General features: G+C 41.8%; 1 protein-coding gene across 2 annotated transcripts in view; it reads right to left on the bottom strand.

Annotated features, from left to right (window-relative positions):
* Positions 1-19,756, bottom strand: part of LOC115197462 (polypeptide N-acetylgalactosaminyltransferase 18) — a 102,456-nt gene that overhangs the window by 25,974 nt on the left and 56,726 nt on the right. For both annotated transcript variants that reach the window (XM_029759014.1, XM_029759015.1), the window contains exons 4-9: positions 18,939-19,122; positions 13,889-14,086; positions 13,348-13,462; positions 7,847-8,032; positions 7,406-7,543; positions 5,310-5,405 (exon numbers count right to left, since the gene is read on the bottom strand). In XM_029759014.1, coding sequence (XP_029614874.1) covers positions 5,310-5,405; positions 7,406-7,543; positions 7,847-8,032; positions 13,348-13,462; positions 13,889-14,086; positions 18,939-19,122 — 917 coding nt within the window. The remainder of the gene's footprint in view (positions 1-5,309; positions 5,406-7,405; positions 7,544-7,846; positions 8,033-13,347; positions 13,463-13,888; positions 14,087-18,938; positions 19,123-19,756) is intronic.

Raw genomic sequence — 19,756 nt, 5'->3', positions numbered from 1 at the left:
TCACTACTTGTTTTTGTAAGAAGTGTTGACAAGCTGAATGCACCGAGCTGTCTGTCCTCTCTAGGGTATGTGGGACGAAATCGTCCCACCTAGTCAACAGCCAGTGGAGTCGAGTGGCGCGTTATTCAAATACCTTAGAAATGCTATTACTTCAATTTCTCAAACATATGACTATTTTACACCATTTTAAAGACAAGACTCTCGTTAATCTAACCACATTGTCCGATTTCAAAAAGGCTTTACAACGAAAGCAAAACATTAGATTATGTCAGGAGAGTACCCAGCCAGAAATAATCACACACCCATTTTTCAAGCTAGCATATAATGTCACAAAAACCAAAACCACAGCTAAATGCAGCACTAACCTTTGATGATCTTCATCAGATGACACTCCTAGGACATTGTTATACAATACATGCATGTTTTGTTCCATCAAGTTCATATTTATATCAAAAAACAGCTTTTTACATTAGCATGTGACGTTCAGAACTAGCAAACATACCGAAAACTTCCGGTGAATTTACTAAATTACTCACGATAAACGTTCACAAAAAACATAAATTATTTTAAGAATTATAGATACAGAACTCCTTTATGCAATCGCGGTGTCTGATTTTAAAATAGCTTTTTCGGCAAAAGCACATTTTGCAATATTCTGAGTAGATAGCTCGCCATCACGGGCTAGCTAATTTGACACCCACCAAGTTTGGCGTTCACTAAACTCAGAATTACTATAAGAAAAATTGGATTACCTTTGCTGTTCTTCGTCAGAATGCACTCCCAGGACTTCTACTTCATCCACAAATGTTGTTTTGGTTCAAAATAATCCATAGTTATGTTCAAATATCCTCTGTTTTGTTCTTGCGTTCAAGACACTATCCGAACGGTGACGCGCGGACGCATATCGTGACAAAAAATTATAAAATATTCCATTACCGTACTTCGAAGCATGTGAAACGCTGTTTAAAATAAATTTTAATGCGATTTTTCTCGTAAAATAGTGATAATATTCCGACCAGGACTCAAAGAAGAAAATGGACTCTTCACGTGCGCACGCCCGTCTCATTGTTCTCAGATCGACCACTATCCAAATGCGCTACTGTTTTTCAGGCAGGGGCTGCAAAGTCATCATTCAACGTTCTGGCGCCTTCTGAGAGCCTATGGGAGGCTTAGAAAGTGTCACGTTACAGCAGAGATCCTCTGTTTTCAATAAAGAGAATAAAGAAGGCCAAGAAATGGTCAGAGAGGGCACTTCCTGTACAGAATCTTCTCAAGTTTTGGCCTGCCATATGAGTTCTGTTATACTCACAGACACCATTCAAACAGTTTTAGAAACTTTAGGGTGTTTTCTATCCAAATCAAACAATTATATGCATATTCTAGTTTCTGGGCAGTAGTAATAACCAGATTAAATCGGGTACGTTTTTTATCCAGCCGTGAAAATACTGCCCCCTATCCTAAACAGGTTAAACGACTAGCACACAGCTTGGACACCCATGCATACCCCACAAGACATGCCACCAAAGGTCTCTTAACAATCCCCAAGTTCAGAACAGACTATGGGAGGAGCACAGTACTACAGAGCCATGACTACATGGAACTCTATTTCACATCAGGTAACTGATGCAAGCAGTAAAATCGTATACAAAAAAAGAAATCTGGTAAAAATACACCTTATGGAACAGCGGGGACTGTGAGACACACACAAAAGGTACAGACACATGCATACCCACACATGTAACAGTATAGCTTCCATCCCAACCTGGGCTTGAACCAAGGACCCTCTGCAAACATCAACAACTGACACCCCACAAAGCACCCCAAGGGCCACAAAAGCTGCAGCCCTTGCAGAGCAAGGGGAACAACTACTTCAGGTCTCAGAGCGAATGACGTCACCCGATTGAAACGCTATTAGTGCGCACCACCGCTAACTGACTAGCCATTTCACATCGGTTACACACACACACACACACACACACACACACTAATATTGTTGAATGGTGGTATTATACATTTTGTATTGTAGATATGTAGAGGTGTAATAATGTTATGATGTACTGTTTTATCTTTTGTTTTGTATGTAATGTAAGTGCCTTAATGTGATTGGACCCCAGGAAGCATAGCTGCTGCCTTTGCAACAGCTAAATGGGGATCACTAAGAAATACAAATCTACTTCCCCAGAGTCAAATGAACTCGTGAATAGCGTTTTCATGCATCTGTGTCCAGTATGAAGTCAGTTAGAGGTAGTTTTGTGAGCCAATGATAACTAGCTTTAGCGCAATGACTGGAAGTCTATGGGTATATCCTAGCATGCTACACCCATAGACTTCCAGTCATTGTGCTAATGCTAAATCCTGAAGTATCCCTTTAAAGATGAATCAAAAATGATTTCTACGTTTTTAAACTGAGCCGTGTGGAACAAAGCTCTCTGAACGAGGAATAGAAAGAGAGTGTGTCTGAACCACCGACGTACTCATTGCGAGAAGAGCCTTCATCCCGATGAGGATTTGTACATAAACACAGCCAACATTTATTAATCCCTCTTCAATGAACTCCGCAAGGACTTCATAGCAAATTGAAACCCTCTATCTTTCGCCTGCTGACGCAGTCGCTTTCTGTTCATTTGCTAGGCAAGGAAGAGATGCGGTCTCTACTGTAATCAGAACCAACTCCTACATACTTCATTATAAACACAAATTTCACACAAATAATAGATACCATATCGTCGCTGTCTGATGAAAACCTTGTATCGCAATATTTCTTTACATTTATTAAAAGCAGTAACTCCCCTCAATGTACTCTGTACATTTCATAATTGTATGTTCATTAATGGGAAAATATGGTATTTTTTTTATATTTCCTGAAAAGTTTGTTAAGGTGATAAGAGATTTTCATCAGACAGCGATGATATCATGTTAAGGTAATTAGCAGAAGTAATGTAAAGTAACTTTCAACAGGTATGACTGAGACGACTGAAAACAACCACCTTTGGTACTATAGTATAGAGCAAACCAGTAAAGATAGAATAACCAATTTCATACACTTTTTTCCTGTACTAAGGTATCCCTTCCACTCTCTGCGGTAACCTGTAGAGTGCTCTTTGATAAGATCCTTTGATAACTTCTTTGGGATCTGGGGGCAGTATTGAGTAGCTTCGATGAATAAGGTGCCCAGAGTAAACGCCTGCCACTCAGGCCCAGAAGCTAGGATATGCATATTATTAGTAGATTTGGATAGAAAACACTCTGAAGTGTGAAATATGAGGTTTGTAGTTTTTCAAGTGATTGCCTATCCAATATACAGTGTCTGTGGGGTCATATTGCACTTCCTAAGGCTTCCACTAGATGTCAACAGTCTTTAGAATGTTGTTTCATGCTTCTACTGTGAATGGGGAGAGAATAAGAGCTGTTTCAACCAGGTGTCTGGAAAAATTCCATGAGCTCAGTTACGGGCACAGCCGTGAGAGCGAGCTGAGTTCCTTTTCATTTCTAAAGACAAAGGAATTGTCCGGTTGGAATATTATTGAAGATTTATGGTAAAAACATCCTAAAGATTGATTCTATACATCGTTTGACATGTTTCTACAAACTGTAATGCAACTTTGACTTTTCGTCTGGACTTAGTGCATGCGCCTTCTGCATTTGGAATAGTGAACTGAACCTGCGAACAAAAAGGAAGTATTTGGACAAAAATATGGACTTTATCGAAACAAAACAAACATTTATTGTGGAACTGGGATCCTGGGAGTGCATTCCGATGAAGATCATCAAAGGTAAGTGAATATTTATAATGCTATTTCTGACTTTTATTGACTCCACAACATGGCGGGTATCTGTATGGCTTGTTTTGGTGCCTGAGCGCTGTACTCAGATTATCGCATGGTGTGCTTTTGCCGTAAAGCTTTTTTGAAATCTGACACAGCGGTTGCATTAAGGAGAAGTGTATCTTTAATTCTATGTAAAACACTTGTATTAACGTTTATGATGAGTATTTCTGTAAATTGATGTGGCTCCCTGCAAAATCACTGGATGTTTTAGAGGCAAAACATTACTGAACATAATGCGCCAATGTAAACTAATAATTTACAAATGATGCATTTGTGTAGTGAGTTCACCAGATCAGAGTCAGTAGGGATGACCACGTGTTCTCTTGATAAGTACGTGAATTGGACCATTTTCCTGTCCTGCTAAGCATTCCAATGTAACAAGCACTTTTGGGTGTCAGTACTTCACGCCACTGCTCCACACACACACACACACACTTTCAGTGCCAGTTGGAGCTTCATCTCCATACAGTCTAGAGTGTCTGGTCTCCTAGGTAACACCAGTCCTAATGAGGAACACTGGGAGATGTACAAATGAGGATCCCTGCTGAGAGGGGAGAATCTCCTGGTGGCATGGCAGCCCATCTGTTCCCACAAGAAACACCCTTCTACCTCCTCAATAATAGACAGGCCATCACTATCTAATTAGTTCCTGGTCCCTGACATTCCCCACCATACCCCTCCATACCCAGATAATGCTCTGATAGAGTTTGTATAGGCCTACACACTCCATCGTAGTACAGATGCAGAAGACGTGCTGCTATTTGGCTTGGCTTCAGCCTGCATACCAAACGTAAAACATAATCTTCTCTCAGTTTGTATTCTATAGTAAATTCTGTAGAGTTACTGTCTAGAACTAAACTGCATTTTGGACCCAGCAGCTTAACAATTGATAATCTCATATCTTGGGTTTCAGCAAAAATGTATAAAAAGTTTTATGCATAATAAGTACATTTTCTTACATGAGCTAAATGTCTCAGGGATAAAATGAACATTTATTGTGACAGTGAGAGAGAAAAGTGTTCACGCAGCAGTTCGGAGAGATCCAGTAGCTGGGTATGACCCAGAGAGAAGCCAAAGGTTTAACATTTCAGGCACCAATCGATTATATGACTTCTGACAACAGAGATGCAGTACTAGACTGTCTTGTTGCAATTATAAATTATTCAATGTGAATATGTAGACGGACAAACAAAATTGTTATTTTTTGCTGTAAAATCCAGCACATTACAAAGTAGTAAAAAGGGACAAGTAGTATAAAAGCACTAGGCATTTAGAAACATTAATACCTTTTCCAAGAGCTTTTATCAACAACAGACAACAGACAAGGAAACAAAGATGAATAGCCTGAGTCATAGTTAGAGCAAGGATCTTATTTTAAGTGGGGGAAAGACTTAGTAATTCAGTAATTGCTGTGGTGTATACATTAGGACCAGGACAAAATTGGTAGTGACCTTATAGATGGAGGGGTCAGAGGGCACTCACCTGTGGCGTCATCCCGTGACAGATGTACAGGATGGGGATGTTGTCCGAGTCAGGCCCCTGGTCTAGACACAGGTCACTCCTCAGAGCGTTCTTCAACTGGAGGAGACAGAGGAAAACCAAGGCTGTTTCAACCACATAACCATGGGGCAGGGATGGAGGTGGATTAAGGATGCAGAAGTTATCGCTCTCCATGCGATAACGGACAATCTGTTTCGGAAAAGCACTTAAGCTGTGCCTTCTTCTGTCTGGCCAACGACAATGGTTAATTAGTCTGTTAATGACAGAATGACACAGCACACAACTGGTCTGTGTAACGAAGAGTTTGACAAATGGAAGCACTTTAGGCTAAATACAGAGAACACAATAGTTGAAACAATTGTTTTTCATTATCCTCACATCAACAAGGGAAGAAATATGTTTTGCAACTAAATAAATGGGACACCATTAGTCCTGCGGAATCGGTTTGACAACAAATTGAGTCACATTTTATTTCTACATCTACAAAAATAAATAATAATCACACTTTTTAATATGATATTGTGTAATAAATGTTATTGTTATGATAATATCACTCTCAACAATGCACTAATATTCAGTTCAGCTTTAAGATAACCATCATCGGTCAAATATGTATTCTTCAAATGGGTTTCAAGAAGTTGTTTTGATAGCAATGCCTTGATAATTATACTCACAGCTTGACTCCCACACATGCTGAGTAGTGTCATGATCCCACATCAAACATTTCTAACACAGTTGTGATGTGCTCATCAAACAACCAAGCAAAGCACTACAGGTTTCGTCAAGTTATTTTTGGACCGTTTTATTACTCCTGTTTAAATACAACTGACCTTCAACCTTTCATTGCTTCAGTGGAGGTATGTCCTCAAGCTGTGGCTTGAAATGGACTCCAATGACAGTAATGTTCTCGCTAAGATATTTCAAAAGACTGTTTCAGCATGAACAGTATGTGGGTCGTTCCACCAATTCGGTGCCTTTTAAGAAGTGTAAATTTGTCCAAAAAACTTTCGATTTCATCTCATTTTAACATTGTCGTGAAAAGGACATGTTCGACTTCATGAAAAAAAACACGTTTTCCCATCAAGAGTTTAAAATACAAAAATGACTATAGTAAGTGCCTATTAAGCTCTGGATAAGAGCGTCTGCTAAATGACTAAAATGTAATGTAAAATGTTAAGTGACAAATAAAGCAACAGGGTAGACCGTAACAGGGTTGACAGGGTCATCTTAAATCAGCTACAAATCCCCTCGGGACAGGGGGAATGAAAGCTTGTTTTGTGGAACAGGGAGTGGCAATTGAATGCAAGTGAACAATCTTTTTTCAATTGCTATTACATTTCTAGCCTGTCTATCTATGGGATACAGGGTTGGCGTGTTATATGCTCGACCCGCTCAGTTTTCCACCACAAAACACACCTGAATATGGCCAAGAGTATAACCAGCTTACCTCCTTCTACACCATGATTTGACTATTAGATGTTCAATGTTTCTTTGAAAAAAGTATTTAAAAAGGAAGTTTCACCATATTAAAAAGAGTTCAGTTCTAGTAACAGGGTTGACCTTAAAATGAGGGACAGATGTAGATTAAGCACTAATCACATGAAATAAATAATCATCTCCAGAAATGACTTTGTCAAGGGAACAAAAGAACTAGGGCTTTACAATGATGGTGAAACTTGGAGACATTTTGGGGTTAAGTGGCTTGAAAACTTCCTAGAAGTGACACAGGGTTGCTGAATTTCGGCACTTCAGCAAGCCGTTTCATAAAAATAAAAAAATCTGATTTATTGAATTCTTCATGTGGTCTATATTAAAAAGGGCACTTCATTTAATATAACAGGCTTTAAAATTCAGTATTGGTGCACAATTTCTACTTAAAATATCAAAGGGCACTCTTTTCGTGAAACGACTCATGCACGTTCTTACCTCACATTACCAGCACAATATAGCATGACTTTCTATGAGTGACATTGTCATACGAGGTGATACGCTGCACATGTATGGTACAGCCATCTTGTGCTATTTTGGAAAAGAAACAAAGAAAAGGCTGAGACGTACAGATATCATAACATACTCACCACTCCATAGGCAACTGTGTCACTGTAGGTTCTCATCTCAGAGTAGATGTTGGCCAAGAACCAGCTGAAAGATTTACACTGCAGTCTGTTTCTCAAAGCCTTCCTCTCCGAGAGGTCCCCTATGTCAATCCCTGAGTTCTAGAAATAGACACACCAACACATGGATACCACAGGTGGGTGGTGGCACCTTAATTGGGGAGGGCGGTTCATAGTAATGACTGGAACATTCACATTCACTCCATTCCAGCCATTATCATGAGCCAGCCTCTCCTCATGAGCCTCCTGTGATGGATACCCACATGACATAACCTATCATTAAATAAAACATTTATGGAATCCAAGTTTAGACTGAATTGACTAGGGCCTGGATTATTTTCTGCTCAGGTCACATGGTCAGGAGGGTTGGATAATGACTCACTCTAAGGAGGCTGTGGTCTTTACCTGTGGGGGAACGTTCCAGGCCATGTAAACATGGTTCTTGTATTCGTCCATCCACACCTCGGCCACCCTAAGTGCATTCCGCCGCACATGAGCAGTCAGGTCTTGAGTGTAGGGCTTGTGAGCACGCTCAATATGCGCTATCCGAGAGCAGGGCAAAACCTCCACACTGCCCCCACATTGCCATACCTGGAGTTACATACAGAAAAGAGTCCAAATAACATATTTCAAAAGAGGTAGGAAGTTGAGTATAGCCTTGGAAGTGTACAGAGCTCAGTAGTGAACACAGGGTTAAATGTAAGGAAGTCAGCATCAGTAAATTATCTGTCATATAAAAAGACTGTCTGCCACATCTCACACAAACTTTGGGACTACTGTAGAGCTTTTACGAATCACCATATTTTGTAAAGGGACTTACTGTAAAGGGTTATGAGGAGCTATTATTTAGCATATAATGTAGCACATCAGCCTGTGTGTATGAGAGAGAGAAAGTCATAGAGAGTGAGAGATAGTGTGCGAGAGTCTTCTTTCATCCTCCAATATACTCCTACTGGGTAGAGCCCCAAGAGCTCTTCCTTTACTTTCTCTCAGAGGAAAATCCTTCTCATGGGGATTATACGGAGCATGTGCCTACTATTTTGGACTGGAGACAACTGTATCGCCAGACAACATTACACCTGGCTGTACGTGGGTGTGGAAGGTATAAGGAAGTGTCCAGGACTAAAAATATCAGTTATGAGCGCTGAATTGTTTCACCCACATGCTCATTGTCATAAACTAAACACAACTTGGTCAGGAACTCAAAGGAAAAGTTTGCTAATTGAGAAGCTGATGGGGGCTAACAAATGGGTTGTAAATCGCGATTTAATCAGAAAATGACTGCCTGCCGAGATAAGATTCTAAAGTAATCTAATTGGAGAAAATCAGCAGTAAATATACAGTGGGAAAACAGACATAATGAAGATAGTCTTTATTAAAGACTATTTATAGATCTAACATGTGGTTATGGGGTACCAGGGAGGAAGCATGTGTAGAAAAAGGGACAAATCCCATTACTGATGATTCCCTTTGTTTTGGCAGGCCTAAATAGAACTACTCACTACGGGACATGTTATGCCCTGTGGAAAGATGTGTAATTCCAGATTCTGTTAACAAAATGCCTCATTTACATTGACAACAACACTGATTATCCATGACTTGAGTTTCTGTTATCTGCAAAGATAGAGGGGATTACGTATGCACTCGCACACATAGCCTGTTAAGACAGGCTATGCTTTTTCTGTACTGTACTGAAAATAAACTCCAGCACCCTGGTAATCGTGATTCTCCACAGATTCAATGGATCTTTATACCAACATCTGTCTCAATAGGGTTATACACTACATGGCTAAAACTATGTGGACACCTGCTCGTCGAACATCTCATTCCAAAATCATGGGCATTAATATGGAGTTGGTCCCCCTTTGCTGCTATAAACAGCCTACACTCTTCTGGGAAGGCTTTCCACTAGATGTTGGAACATTGCTGCGGGGACTTGCCTTCATTCAGCCACAATAGCATTAGTGAGGTCGGCCACTGATGTCGGGCAATTAGGCTCGCAGTCGGCATTCCGATTCATCCCAAAGGTGTTCGATGGGGTTGATGTCAGGGCTCTGTGCAGGCCAGTCAAGTTCTTCCACACCAATCTCAACAAACCATTTCTGTATGGACCTCACTTTGCGCACGGGGGAATTGTCATGCTGAAACAGGAAAGGGCCGTCCCCAAACTGTTGCCACAAAGTTCGAAGCACAGAATTGTCTAGAATGTCATTGTATGCTGTAGTGTTAAGATTTCGCTTCACTGGAACTAATGGGCCTAGCCCGAAACATGAAAAACAGCCCCAGACCATTATTTCTCCTCCACCAAACTTTACAGTTGGCACTATGCATTCGGGCAGGTAGTGTTCTCCTGACATCCGTCAAACCTAGATTAGTCTGTCGGACTGCCAGATGGTGAAGCGTGATTCATCACTCCAGAGAACGCATTTCTACTGCTCCAGAGTCCAATGGTGGCAAGCTTTACACCACTCCAGCCGACACTTGGCATTGCGCATAGTGATCTTAGGTTACGGGCGGCTGCTCGGCCATGGAAACCCATTTCATGAAGCTCCCGACGAACAGTTCTTGTGCTGCCGTTACTTCGAGAGCAGAATATGTGAGCAGAACGGATCTGGAGCGGAGCAAGGAGCGTGCCCAATTTGACTAGAGCGAGATTCCCAAAGGCTGGAGTGTCGGCCTTCTCGCCCATTCCAATTTCTCTACAGTAGCACTCACTTCACGAGCTCAGGGCATGCCCGCCCCAGCATGCATTTGTAGTATACCTGTGTGCTGCTATAGCCCCCTGATTTAGCTACTGTCATAGAGTTCGCTAAATATTTTCATAAAGAAACTGATTAAACACACAGGTGCTAAATCAAGGTGACTTACAAAGATGAGGTCCAAGAGCAAGAGAGGGAGTGTGTTGTCCACAACTAAAGAATCATTGTGGAATCTGAAAATAATCATATCCCAAAAGCATGCTACGTGTACATGCTAAAAGAAAGGAACGAGGTGGGCCATTAACTAAGTGTGTCATTGTAGCAAAATATTATAAACAAAATCTGATCTCTTAAACGGTTCGTTCATTTTCGTACAATTATCTATACAATAGGCCATAATTGATTTTGGCCCAATAGGCCTGGCATATGCCCACATTCAAAGAGCATTCCGTTTTGATTGGGTTATTTTGCCTAAAAACCTTCAGGCCTACCTATATATAAAAAATGTAATTAAAAAAACTGCCAAGAGTGGCCAAATTGGTGTTTATCATCCCCAGTGGCTTTGCAGGTGTGGAGAGGATATTCTCTGCTTCTGGCCTGCTCTCCAGGCACCATGACATGAGCCAGAAGACAGACTGGCCAAACTCGTGTTTCTAAAGATTTATTCAAAAAATAATTTCAAAAAGGCACCAAGTAATTTTTTGTTTAATGTGTATTTAATTCTAAGTAAGTCACAGCCTATATGCGCAATTTATAGACTATAAATATTTAATACAACTAAATGTTGTTTAAATGCTGAGCGCTTTATGTCCCTACCAGCCTATTGTGTCGCACTCACAAATGCATTTCTTTGTAGGCTATAGCCTTCAAATAATTTAAATAATATGGCCTATATAATTCATTTTCGTTCCTTCTTAGGCTCCCTGTCTGGCTCCTCACCTATTTAAAGTGTTATATGCCATTTAATATGACATGTAGCCTATTTGAAATTATGTTTGCTTCTTACATTCACCTTTTCATGTTTATTCAAATACTTTTCATTCAAATCCATATGGTTTGGTTTCAATACTTAAAAAACAATTGGTAGGTCCAGGTAGTCACAAAAATAGATGGTTAAATTGTGATTTGAATGAATGGAGCGAATTTGTTTTTCATGTGAGCATGGAGCAGTTTTTAGCGGCACAGTATGAAAGCACATGGAGCGATGACCGATGAGTGGGATTTCCAACGGCTCAACTCCACTCAGGTGCTCTGTTCCAGAGGCAGTTTGGAATGGTAGTGAGTGTTACAACCGAGGACAGACGATTTTCAGCTCTCGGTGGTCCCATTCTGTGAGCGTCTATCATAGACCATAACGGTCTACCACTTCGCAGCTGAGACATTGCTGCTCTTAGACGTTTCCACGTCACAATAACATCACTTACATTTGACCAGGGCAGATATATGATGAACTGACTTGTTGGAAAGGTGGCATCCTATGACGGTGCCACTGAGCTCTTCAGAACGGGCCATTCTACTGCCAATGTTTGTCTGGAGATTGCATGTCTGTGCTCGATTTTATACGCCGGTCAGCCTAATCCACTAATTTGAAGGGATATCCACATACTTTTGACCATGTAGTGTATGGACAGTCCTTGAACTTTTGCCATATTTCCACACAATAAGAATTTCACATTTTGCCAGCAGGTTAGAGTTTTTTGTCATGAATCTTGTTCTGGAGGCAGCTCTGCAGAATGGTCACTAGCTGGCACAACCACAAAGTCATAAAATCTGATTTTAAACCTAACCACACTGCTAAACAGAATGCCTAACCTTAAATTAAGACCAAAGTGCAATTTTCTGTTTACATACATTTTTACTATACAGACAATTTAGAATTTGCAACTGGCCCATCTAAAATCGCTCGGTTCTGCCTCCAGGACCAGACCCATCCCAATAAACATTAACCTCCACTTGCCAGATCCATAATGTAATACATAAAGCAATACAGTTGCTAGAGAGCACATTTCTCCCTTCAGAAGGATGAAGTTAGCCATTTAGAGAAGCTACTGTAAGATGCAGTCTAGAGAGTGACAGCTGGAACCACAGCTGCTCTGACCAATTATTATAACACCCGGTCTTCAGAGTGAAGGACGGGATTTACTCCTACCAAAGAGTTGGCTGTTCCCTTCCCTCCTGATGCTACAGGACCACAAAGCTGCAAGGGAAAGGAGGCACAAATATCCACACAGAACCCACCATAGAAATAGAATGAATATAACAGGATTCCCCATTCAAGTCAATGATGGAATAATGGGTGGTCTGGCAGCCATTTTGAGGGTGCCCATGCCAGGAAGTAAAAGCAGGAAGTGTACCATTCAATCTGTGCTGTGATTTGTTGAGTCAACTCAACTGACATTAGAAAAACTACATTCCTTTGCATGAGCCCCTTCAGTTAGCATCATTTAAATAAACCAGTGGAAGGTGGTGGAAGGAGCTATAGGAGGACGGGCTCATTGTAATGGCTAGAATGGAATACATGGAACAGAGTCAAACATGGTTTCCATATATGTGATGTGTTTGATACCGTTCCATTTATTCCATTCCAGCCAGTACACTGAGCCTGTCCTCCTACATCTCCTCCCACCAGCCTCCACTGGAATAAACATTCTACATTACCATGGCAGTCCAGCATCAGTAATAGAACATTCCAAATAACCATGGAAATTGTTGTATCACACTACCAGGCAGCCATTGCGAGTGTTTGCATGAGTTTACCAATCAAATTGCCAGGTTTGAGCTTGCAAGCCCATTCTATGTGCAGTGTGCATGTATGTCCCATAGTAATTAGGGTTCGTCTAAGTGTTTTTTTTATATACTTTCAGATCTATGGCTATATGCAAGTGTGAAAGTCGCTGAGCTGGTCGAGTTTCAGCACACCATGGGGGAAGGTGGGGGTTCCTGACTCACTGCAGCTCCTCCCATGGCCCATCTGGAGGAGTGCTGAGCTGACTGGTTGTATCTGCCAGCAACAGACAGTAATGCAGCAGTATTACACACACTAATGACTTTAAGAGTCCTCAAATCCTAACTTGAAATCTGGGCATGTACGTAACTGAGACTTTTGTGTAAATTACTCATTGATGTCAATGGGGGACCGATCTCAAGTTAGGATTTGGCCCTATTTAAACATATTATTGAGACGATTATAATTTGGACTCCACTCACCCTGATGCCAAGCTCCACATTCTCTCCACCATAGACCTCCATTCCCTCATCCAATAGACCAATCTTTTCAAAGTACTTCCTGTCCACCACAAAACAGCCAATTAGAGCTGGGCTCCTGGTACAAAGATGACAAAAGAGAGAGAAACAGTCATTTATGCGCTTTAGTTTTGTGAACTCCTTCCTAGTACTTGCTCATTTATTTGTAACACTAAGTGCTCAGTTGAAGATTATGCACATTTGATTTCATGATAAACATTTTTTTTCAATAATAAAACCTACAAGGTTGTTTGCCTATTCCTTTTTTTCTGTCAAGAATAAGCATGATTTTCTGTATCATGTTACTAAGGAACGGCTGTCTAAAAACAAAGAGCTTTCATCTACATCAAACTGATGCAACAGGTTCACACACATAGTTCTTACATTGTTCTATTATCAAAATCAAAGACTAAGCAACATGTGGGTTTCTCAATGCCAACAGAAACAGTGCCAGTGAAATAGCAGAAGACAACAGTTCATTGTTAAAGTCTTAGCTGACAGCAACCTGATAGGGGCGGTGTGGTTGTGCTGGGTCCACCAGGTTTTGGGCGGATTCAGGTAGCGACACCACAGCTCCCAGTCGAAGCCTTGAGCAGACAGTGGATACTCCTCGATCTCAAACGTGTCATACTTGATGTTGTCAAACGACGGTGAGATGATGCGTGTTCTGTCCTCCTTGATCCTGAGCAGGATGGGCTCGGCCCTGTTGGGAAGACAAGGCATGGTGGGACGTTCTGAAGCTTTGAGATATATTGGTTTCATTGGAAAAAAACACAATGTGAGGGAGAACACCTTTCACCATACATTTTTCATCCCTTCCCTAACATCACAGAAAAGATGGGGGGGAAAACAGTGGGAATGTGGGTATTTCATCCTGCCCACTGATTGTTAATGGCTCCTTATGAGTTATTGTCCTATGGCTATAGGTTACAGTATTCCACGCCACACACATAATATGAGATGTGTTGATTTGGTGGGTGAAACAAATGAGGCGGTTGGATAAAGCGTATTACCATGTACAGTGCATTTGGAAAGTATTCAGACCCAATCTACATACAATACCCCACAATGACAAAGCAAAAACAGGTCAAGAAATTTTAGCAAATTTATATATATAAAAAAAGGAAATATAACATTTATATAAGTTTTCAGACCCTTTACTCAGTACTTTGTTGAAGAACTTTTGGCAGCGATTACAGCTCCGAGTCTTCTTGGGTATGACGCTACAAGCTTGGCACACCTGTATTTGGGGAGTTTCTCCCATTATTCTCTGCAGATCCTCTCAAGCTCTTTCAAGTTGGATGGGGAGCGTTACTGCATAGCTATTTTCAGGTCTCTCCAGAGATGTGTGATCAGGTTCAAGTCCGGGCTCTGGCTGGGCCACTCAAGGACATTCAGAGACTTGTTTCCGAAGCCACTCCTGCATTATCTTGGCTGTGTGCTTAGGATTGTTGTCCTTTTGGAAGGTGAACCTTCACCCCAGTCGGAGGTCCTGAGCGGTCTGGAGTAAGTTTTCATCAAGGATCTCTCTGTGGGCCTCCCGAGTGGCACAGTGGTCTAAGGCACTGCATCGCAGTGCTAGCTGTGCCAGTAAAGATCCTGGTTCGAGTCCAGGCTCTGTCGCAGCCGGTCGCTCTGCTGCGACCGGGAGAACCATGGGGTGGCGCACAATTGGCCCAGCGTCATCCGGGTTAGGGGAGGGTTTGGCCGGCAGGGATGTTCTTGTCCCATCGCGCACTAGCAAGTCCTGTTGCAGGCCGTGCGCAATGCTCGCTGACACGGTCGCCAGGTGTACGGCGTTTCCTCCGACACATTGGTGTGGCTGGCTTCCGGGTTAAGCGGGCGTTGTGTCAAGAAGCAGTGCGGCTTGGCTGGGTTGTGTTTCAGAGGATGGCTCTCGAGGATGGCTCTCGACCTTCGCCTCTCCCGAGTCCGTAAGGGAGTTGCAGCGATGGGACAAGACTAACTACCAATTGGATACCACAAAATTGGGGAGAAAAAGGGAGTAAAAAAATATAAAAATACTAAAAATAAAATAAGGATCTCTGTAATTTGCTCTGTTCATCTTTCCCTAGATCCTAACAAATCTCAGAGTCCCTGCCACTAAAAAACATCCCCACAGCATGATGCTGCCACCACCATGCTTCACTGTAGGGATGGTGCAGGTTTCCTTTAGATGTGACACTTGGCATTCAGGCCAAAGTGTTCAATCTTGTTTTCATCAGACCAGAGAATCTTGTTTCTCATGGTCTGAAAGTCCTTTGGGTGCCTTTTGGCAAACTCCGAGTGTGCTGTCATGTGCCTTTTAACATAAAGGCCTGACTGGTAGAGTGCTGCAGAGATGGTTTGGAAGGTTCTCCCATCTCCACAGAGGAACTCTGGAGCTCTGAGTCAAAGCCACAGTCAAGGAAATACACATCTTAACACATTTATATACACAGTGTACAAAACATTAAGGACACCTGCTCTTTCCATGACAGACTGACCAGGTGAAAGCTAGGATCCTGTATTGATGTATTGTAACTTGTTAAATCCACTTCAAATCAGTGAAGATGAAGGGGAGGAGACAGGTTAAATAAGGATTTTTAAGCACAATTGATTGTGCATGTGTGCCATTCAGAGGGTGAAGGGGCAAGACAAAAGATTTAAGTGCCAGTGAACGAAGTATGGTGGTAGGTGCCAGGCGCACCGGTTTGTGTCAAGAATTGCAATGCTACTGGGTTTTTCACACACACAGCAGTTTCCCGTGTGTATCAAGAATGGTCCTCTACCCAAAGGACATCCTGCCAACTTGACACAACTTTTGGTAGCATTTGAGTCAACATGGGCCAGCGTCCCTGTGGAACGTTTTTGACACCTTGTAGAGTCCATGCCTCGACGAACTGAGACTGTTCTGAAGGCAAAAGAAGGGGATGCAACTCAATATTAGGAAGGTGTCCTTAATGTTTTGTACACTCAGTGTAGTTCTCCTCACTAAAGGTTTGAGTTTTCCATTTTAGACTAGATAGAACACATCAAGATGGACAGAAAATCTGTTGTCGACTGGCACTAGACAACATGTCCACAGCTCCTGATAATTGTAATGTACAGTAGCAGAGTGAGGTGCTAAATATAGCAGTCAGTCGCCCTCTGTCATTTAAAATGACAGACATTGTTCAATCAATCATTAAAAATAACCATGTTAGATCTCCACAGGGCTTGCATGTGTGTAATTACATTTGGAAAAGGAAGGATCATCAGCAGACACACAAATAGCATCAAAGTAGTTTTTTGTACAAAAGGCCTCAGATCAATGTTAATATGAACAGCCAACCTGTAATTATATCAACATGTTTCTGTGCATAAAAGACAAGCCGAGAGCCTCATGTACTCTGCTTTTCAAGCACTGTCGTCGCATTGAGGCAAATTACTTCATTGGTCGAAGACATTAAATCTGGTAGCTCTGAGAAGTGAGGAGACCTGTGTGTTCTGAGATCTGTGCCAAAGCACCTCAGGAGTAAGTGGGGTTATTTTGAATTGAGCCCAGGCTCTTCAGAGATATGTGCGTCGGTCGGCCTGTCAAGCTGTGGAGAGAATGATTAACAGGCACATCAACTCTGTCAGACAACAGGAAGCCCTGATACACTCGGTTGCCATGGACAACACATCTCATATCTCAACTCCAGTCAGCAGCACGTCAACCCTTTGAGCCTTAATGCCTTTAAGAGCTGAGGGCAGTCACATATTATATTATTCTGACAAAACCCGCTCTCTCATCTACCAACCTACAGTGGATATAAAAAGTCTACACACCCCTGTTAAAATGCCAGGTTTTTGTGATGTAAAAGAATGAGACAAAGAAAAATCATGTCAGAACTTTTTCTACTGTTAATGTGACCTATAATGTGAACAATTCCATTGAAAAACAAACAAATCTTCGAGGGGGAAAAATGAAAAATAAAAACCTTACAATAACTTGGTTGCATAAGTGTGCACACCCTCTTATAACTGGGGATGTGGCTGTGTTCAGAATTAACCAATCACATTCAAACTCATGTTAAATAGAAGTCATTACACACCTGCCATCATTTAAAGTGACTCTGATTAATCACAAATAAAGTTCAGCTGTTCTAGTAGGATTTTCCTGACATTTTCTTAGTTGCATCTCAGAGCAAAAGCCATGATCCGCAGAGAGCTTCCAAAGCATCAGAGGGATCTCATTGTTGAAAGATATCAGTCAGGAGAAGGGTACAAAATAATTTCCAAAGCATTACATATACCATGGAACACAGTGAAGACAGTCATCATCAAGTGGAGAAAATATGGCACCACAGAGACATTACCAAGAACTGGACGTCCCTCCAAAATGTATGAAAGACGAGAAGAAAACTGGTCAGGGAGGCTTCCAAGAGGCCTACAGCAACATTAAAGGAACTGCAGGAATCTCTGGCAAGTACTGGCTGTGTGCTACATGTGACAACAATCTCCCGTATTCTTCATATTAATGGGCTATGGGGTAGGGTGGCAAGACGGAAGCCTTTTCTTACAATGAAAAACATCCAAGCCCGGCTGAAGTTCGCAAAAACAAACATCAAGTCCCCCAAAGGCACGTGGGAAAATGTGTCATGGTCTGATGAAACCAAGGTTGAACTTTTTGGCCATAATTCCAAAAGGTATGCTTGGCGCATAAACAACACTGCACATCACCCAAAGAACACCATATCCACAGTGAAGCATGGTGGTGGCAGCATCATGCTTTGGGGCTGTTTTTCTTCAGCTGGAACCGGGGCCTTAGTCAGGGTGGAGGGAATTATGAACAGTTCCAAATACCAGGCAATTTTGGCACAAAACCTTCAGGCGTCCGTTAGAAAGCTGAAGATGAAGTTCACCTTTCAGCACGACAACGACCCAAAGCACACATCCAAATCCACGAAAGCATGGCTTCACCAGAAAAAGATTAATGTTTTGGAATGGCCCAGCCAGAGCCCAGACCTGAATCCAATTAAACATCTCTGGGGTGATCTGAAGAGGGCTGTGCACAGGAGATGTCCTCACAATCTGACAGATTTGGAGCGCTTTTGCAAAGAAGAACGGGGCAAATATTGCCACATCAAGATGTGCCATGCTAATAGACTCCTACCCAAAAAGAATGAATGCTGTAATAAAATCAAAAGGTACTTCAACAAAGTATTAGTTTAAAGGTGTGCACACTTATGCAACCAGGTTATTGTGAGTTTTCTATTTTTTATTTTCCCCCTCAAAGATTTCAGTTTGTTTTTCAATTGAATTGTTCATGTTATAGGTCACATTAAAGGTGGAAAAAGTTCTGACATGATTTATTTTTGTCTCATTATTTTACATCACAAAAACCTGCCATTTTAACAGGGGTGTGTAGACTTTATATCCACTGTAGCTCTTTTAGGTAATAGCTTATGTTATACCTCTTAGGTAATGACTGAGAAAATGCAGCACATATCAATTCTACTGCACTTACATCAAATATCATAAATGGGCACACAAGGGTTTTAGCTGTTGGACAGATGGGCACATACACATATGGCATCCCAGTCCCTTACCATCCGATGTTGAACTCCACGTGGGCGTCGAACAGGGCCACGATGGGGGCGCTGGCGGCCCTCCACCCACTGACCCGGGAGCGGATCAGTCCCTCCTGCTTGTCGTGACGGACCAGTTTAATGAAGTCTGGCCGCTGGGAGTTGGTCTCCTTCAGAAAGTGTTGAAGGTTCTCCTTCAGCTCAGCTATAGAAACAGTCGTATATGGATTTGTATAAGCGTCACAGAGTCTGTCTGACCTTTACAAAGAATTGACACTGCTGCATGAAACACTGGGAAGTTTTGAAACAGTGTGTAGCTATTTCTCATTATGTCTTATAAAAGCCTACACCTGTGAAATCTGCTGAAGGTATGTACAGTGTAGACTACCTAGGACCATCAACTAACCACACATTTGAAATGTGCTTTACAGTCCGAAGTGCCATCTATTCCACATTCCATGGAGTAAAGGGTATTTCAAAGGAATAATATTGGGGTTGTGAAAAGTCCTCCGGAAATATCCTATTATTGATATCTATCAGCAGCCCTCAGCATCGTCGGGTTGAGGGAAGTCCATTCTGCTTTCCCACAAGCGCCATCTGTTTGTTTAATTTGTTAGGTGGTCATGGCAGTGGCTTACCATGGCAACGAGAGGGAGTGATTGGGTCATTAAGGGCGAGGATCAGACATCACTGTCCATTTTCATTCCAGCAGTGTTGGGGAGTAAGCTGAGACGCTTTAGGGGACAATAGCTTTCCAGACATGTTATGTATGACAGTATTCATCATACAACCATGAACTGATTAGGATTAACCAAGTAATATACAGCGATAGTTAGTGG

The sequence above is a fragment of the Salmo trutta genome, chromosome 7 (genome assembly GCF_901001165.1).
Source record: "Salmo trutta chromosome 7, fSalTru1.1, whole genome shotgun sequence".
Lineage (NCBI taxonomy): Eukaryota > Metazoa > Chordata > Actinopteri > Salmoniformes > Salmonidae > Salmo > Salmo trutta.
Note: the sequence above shows the minus strand (reverse complement) of the source record. Positions and strands in the feature narration are given on the sequence as shown.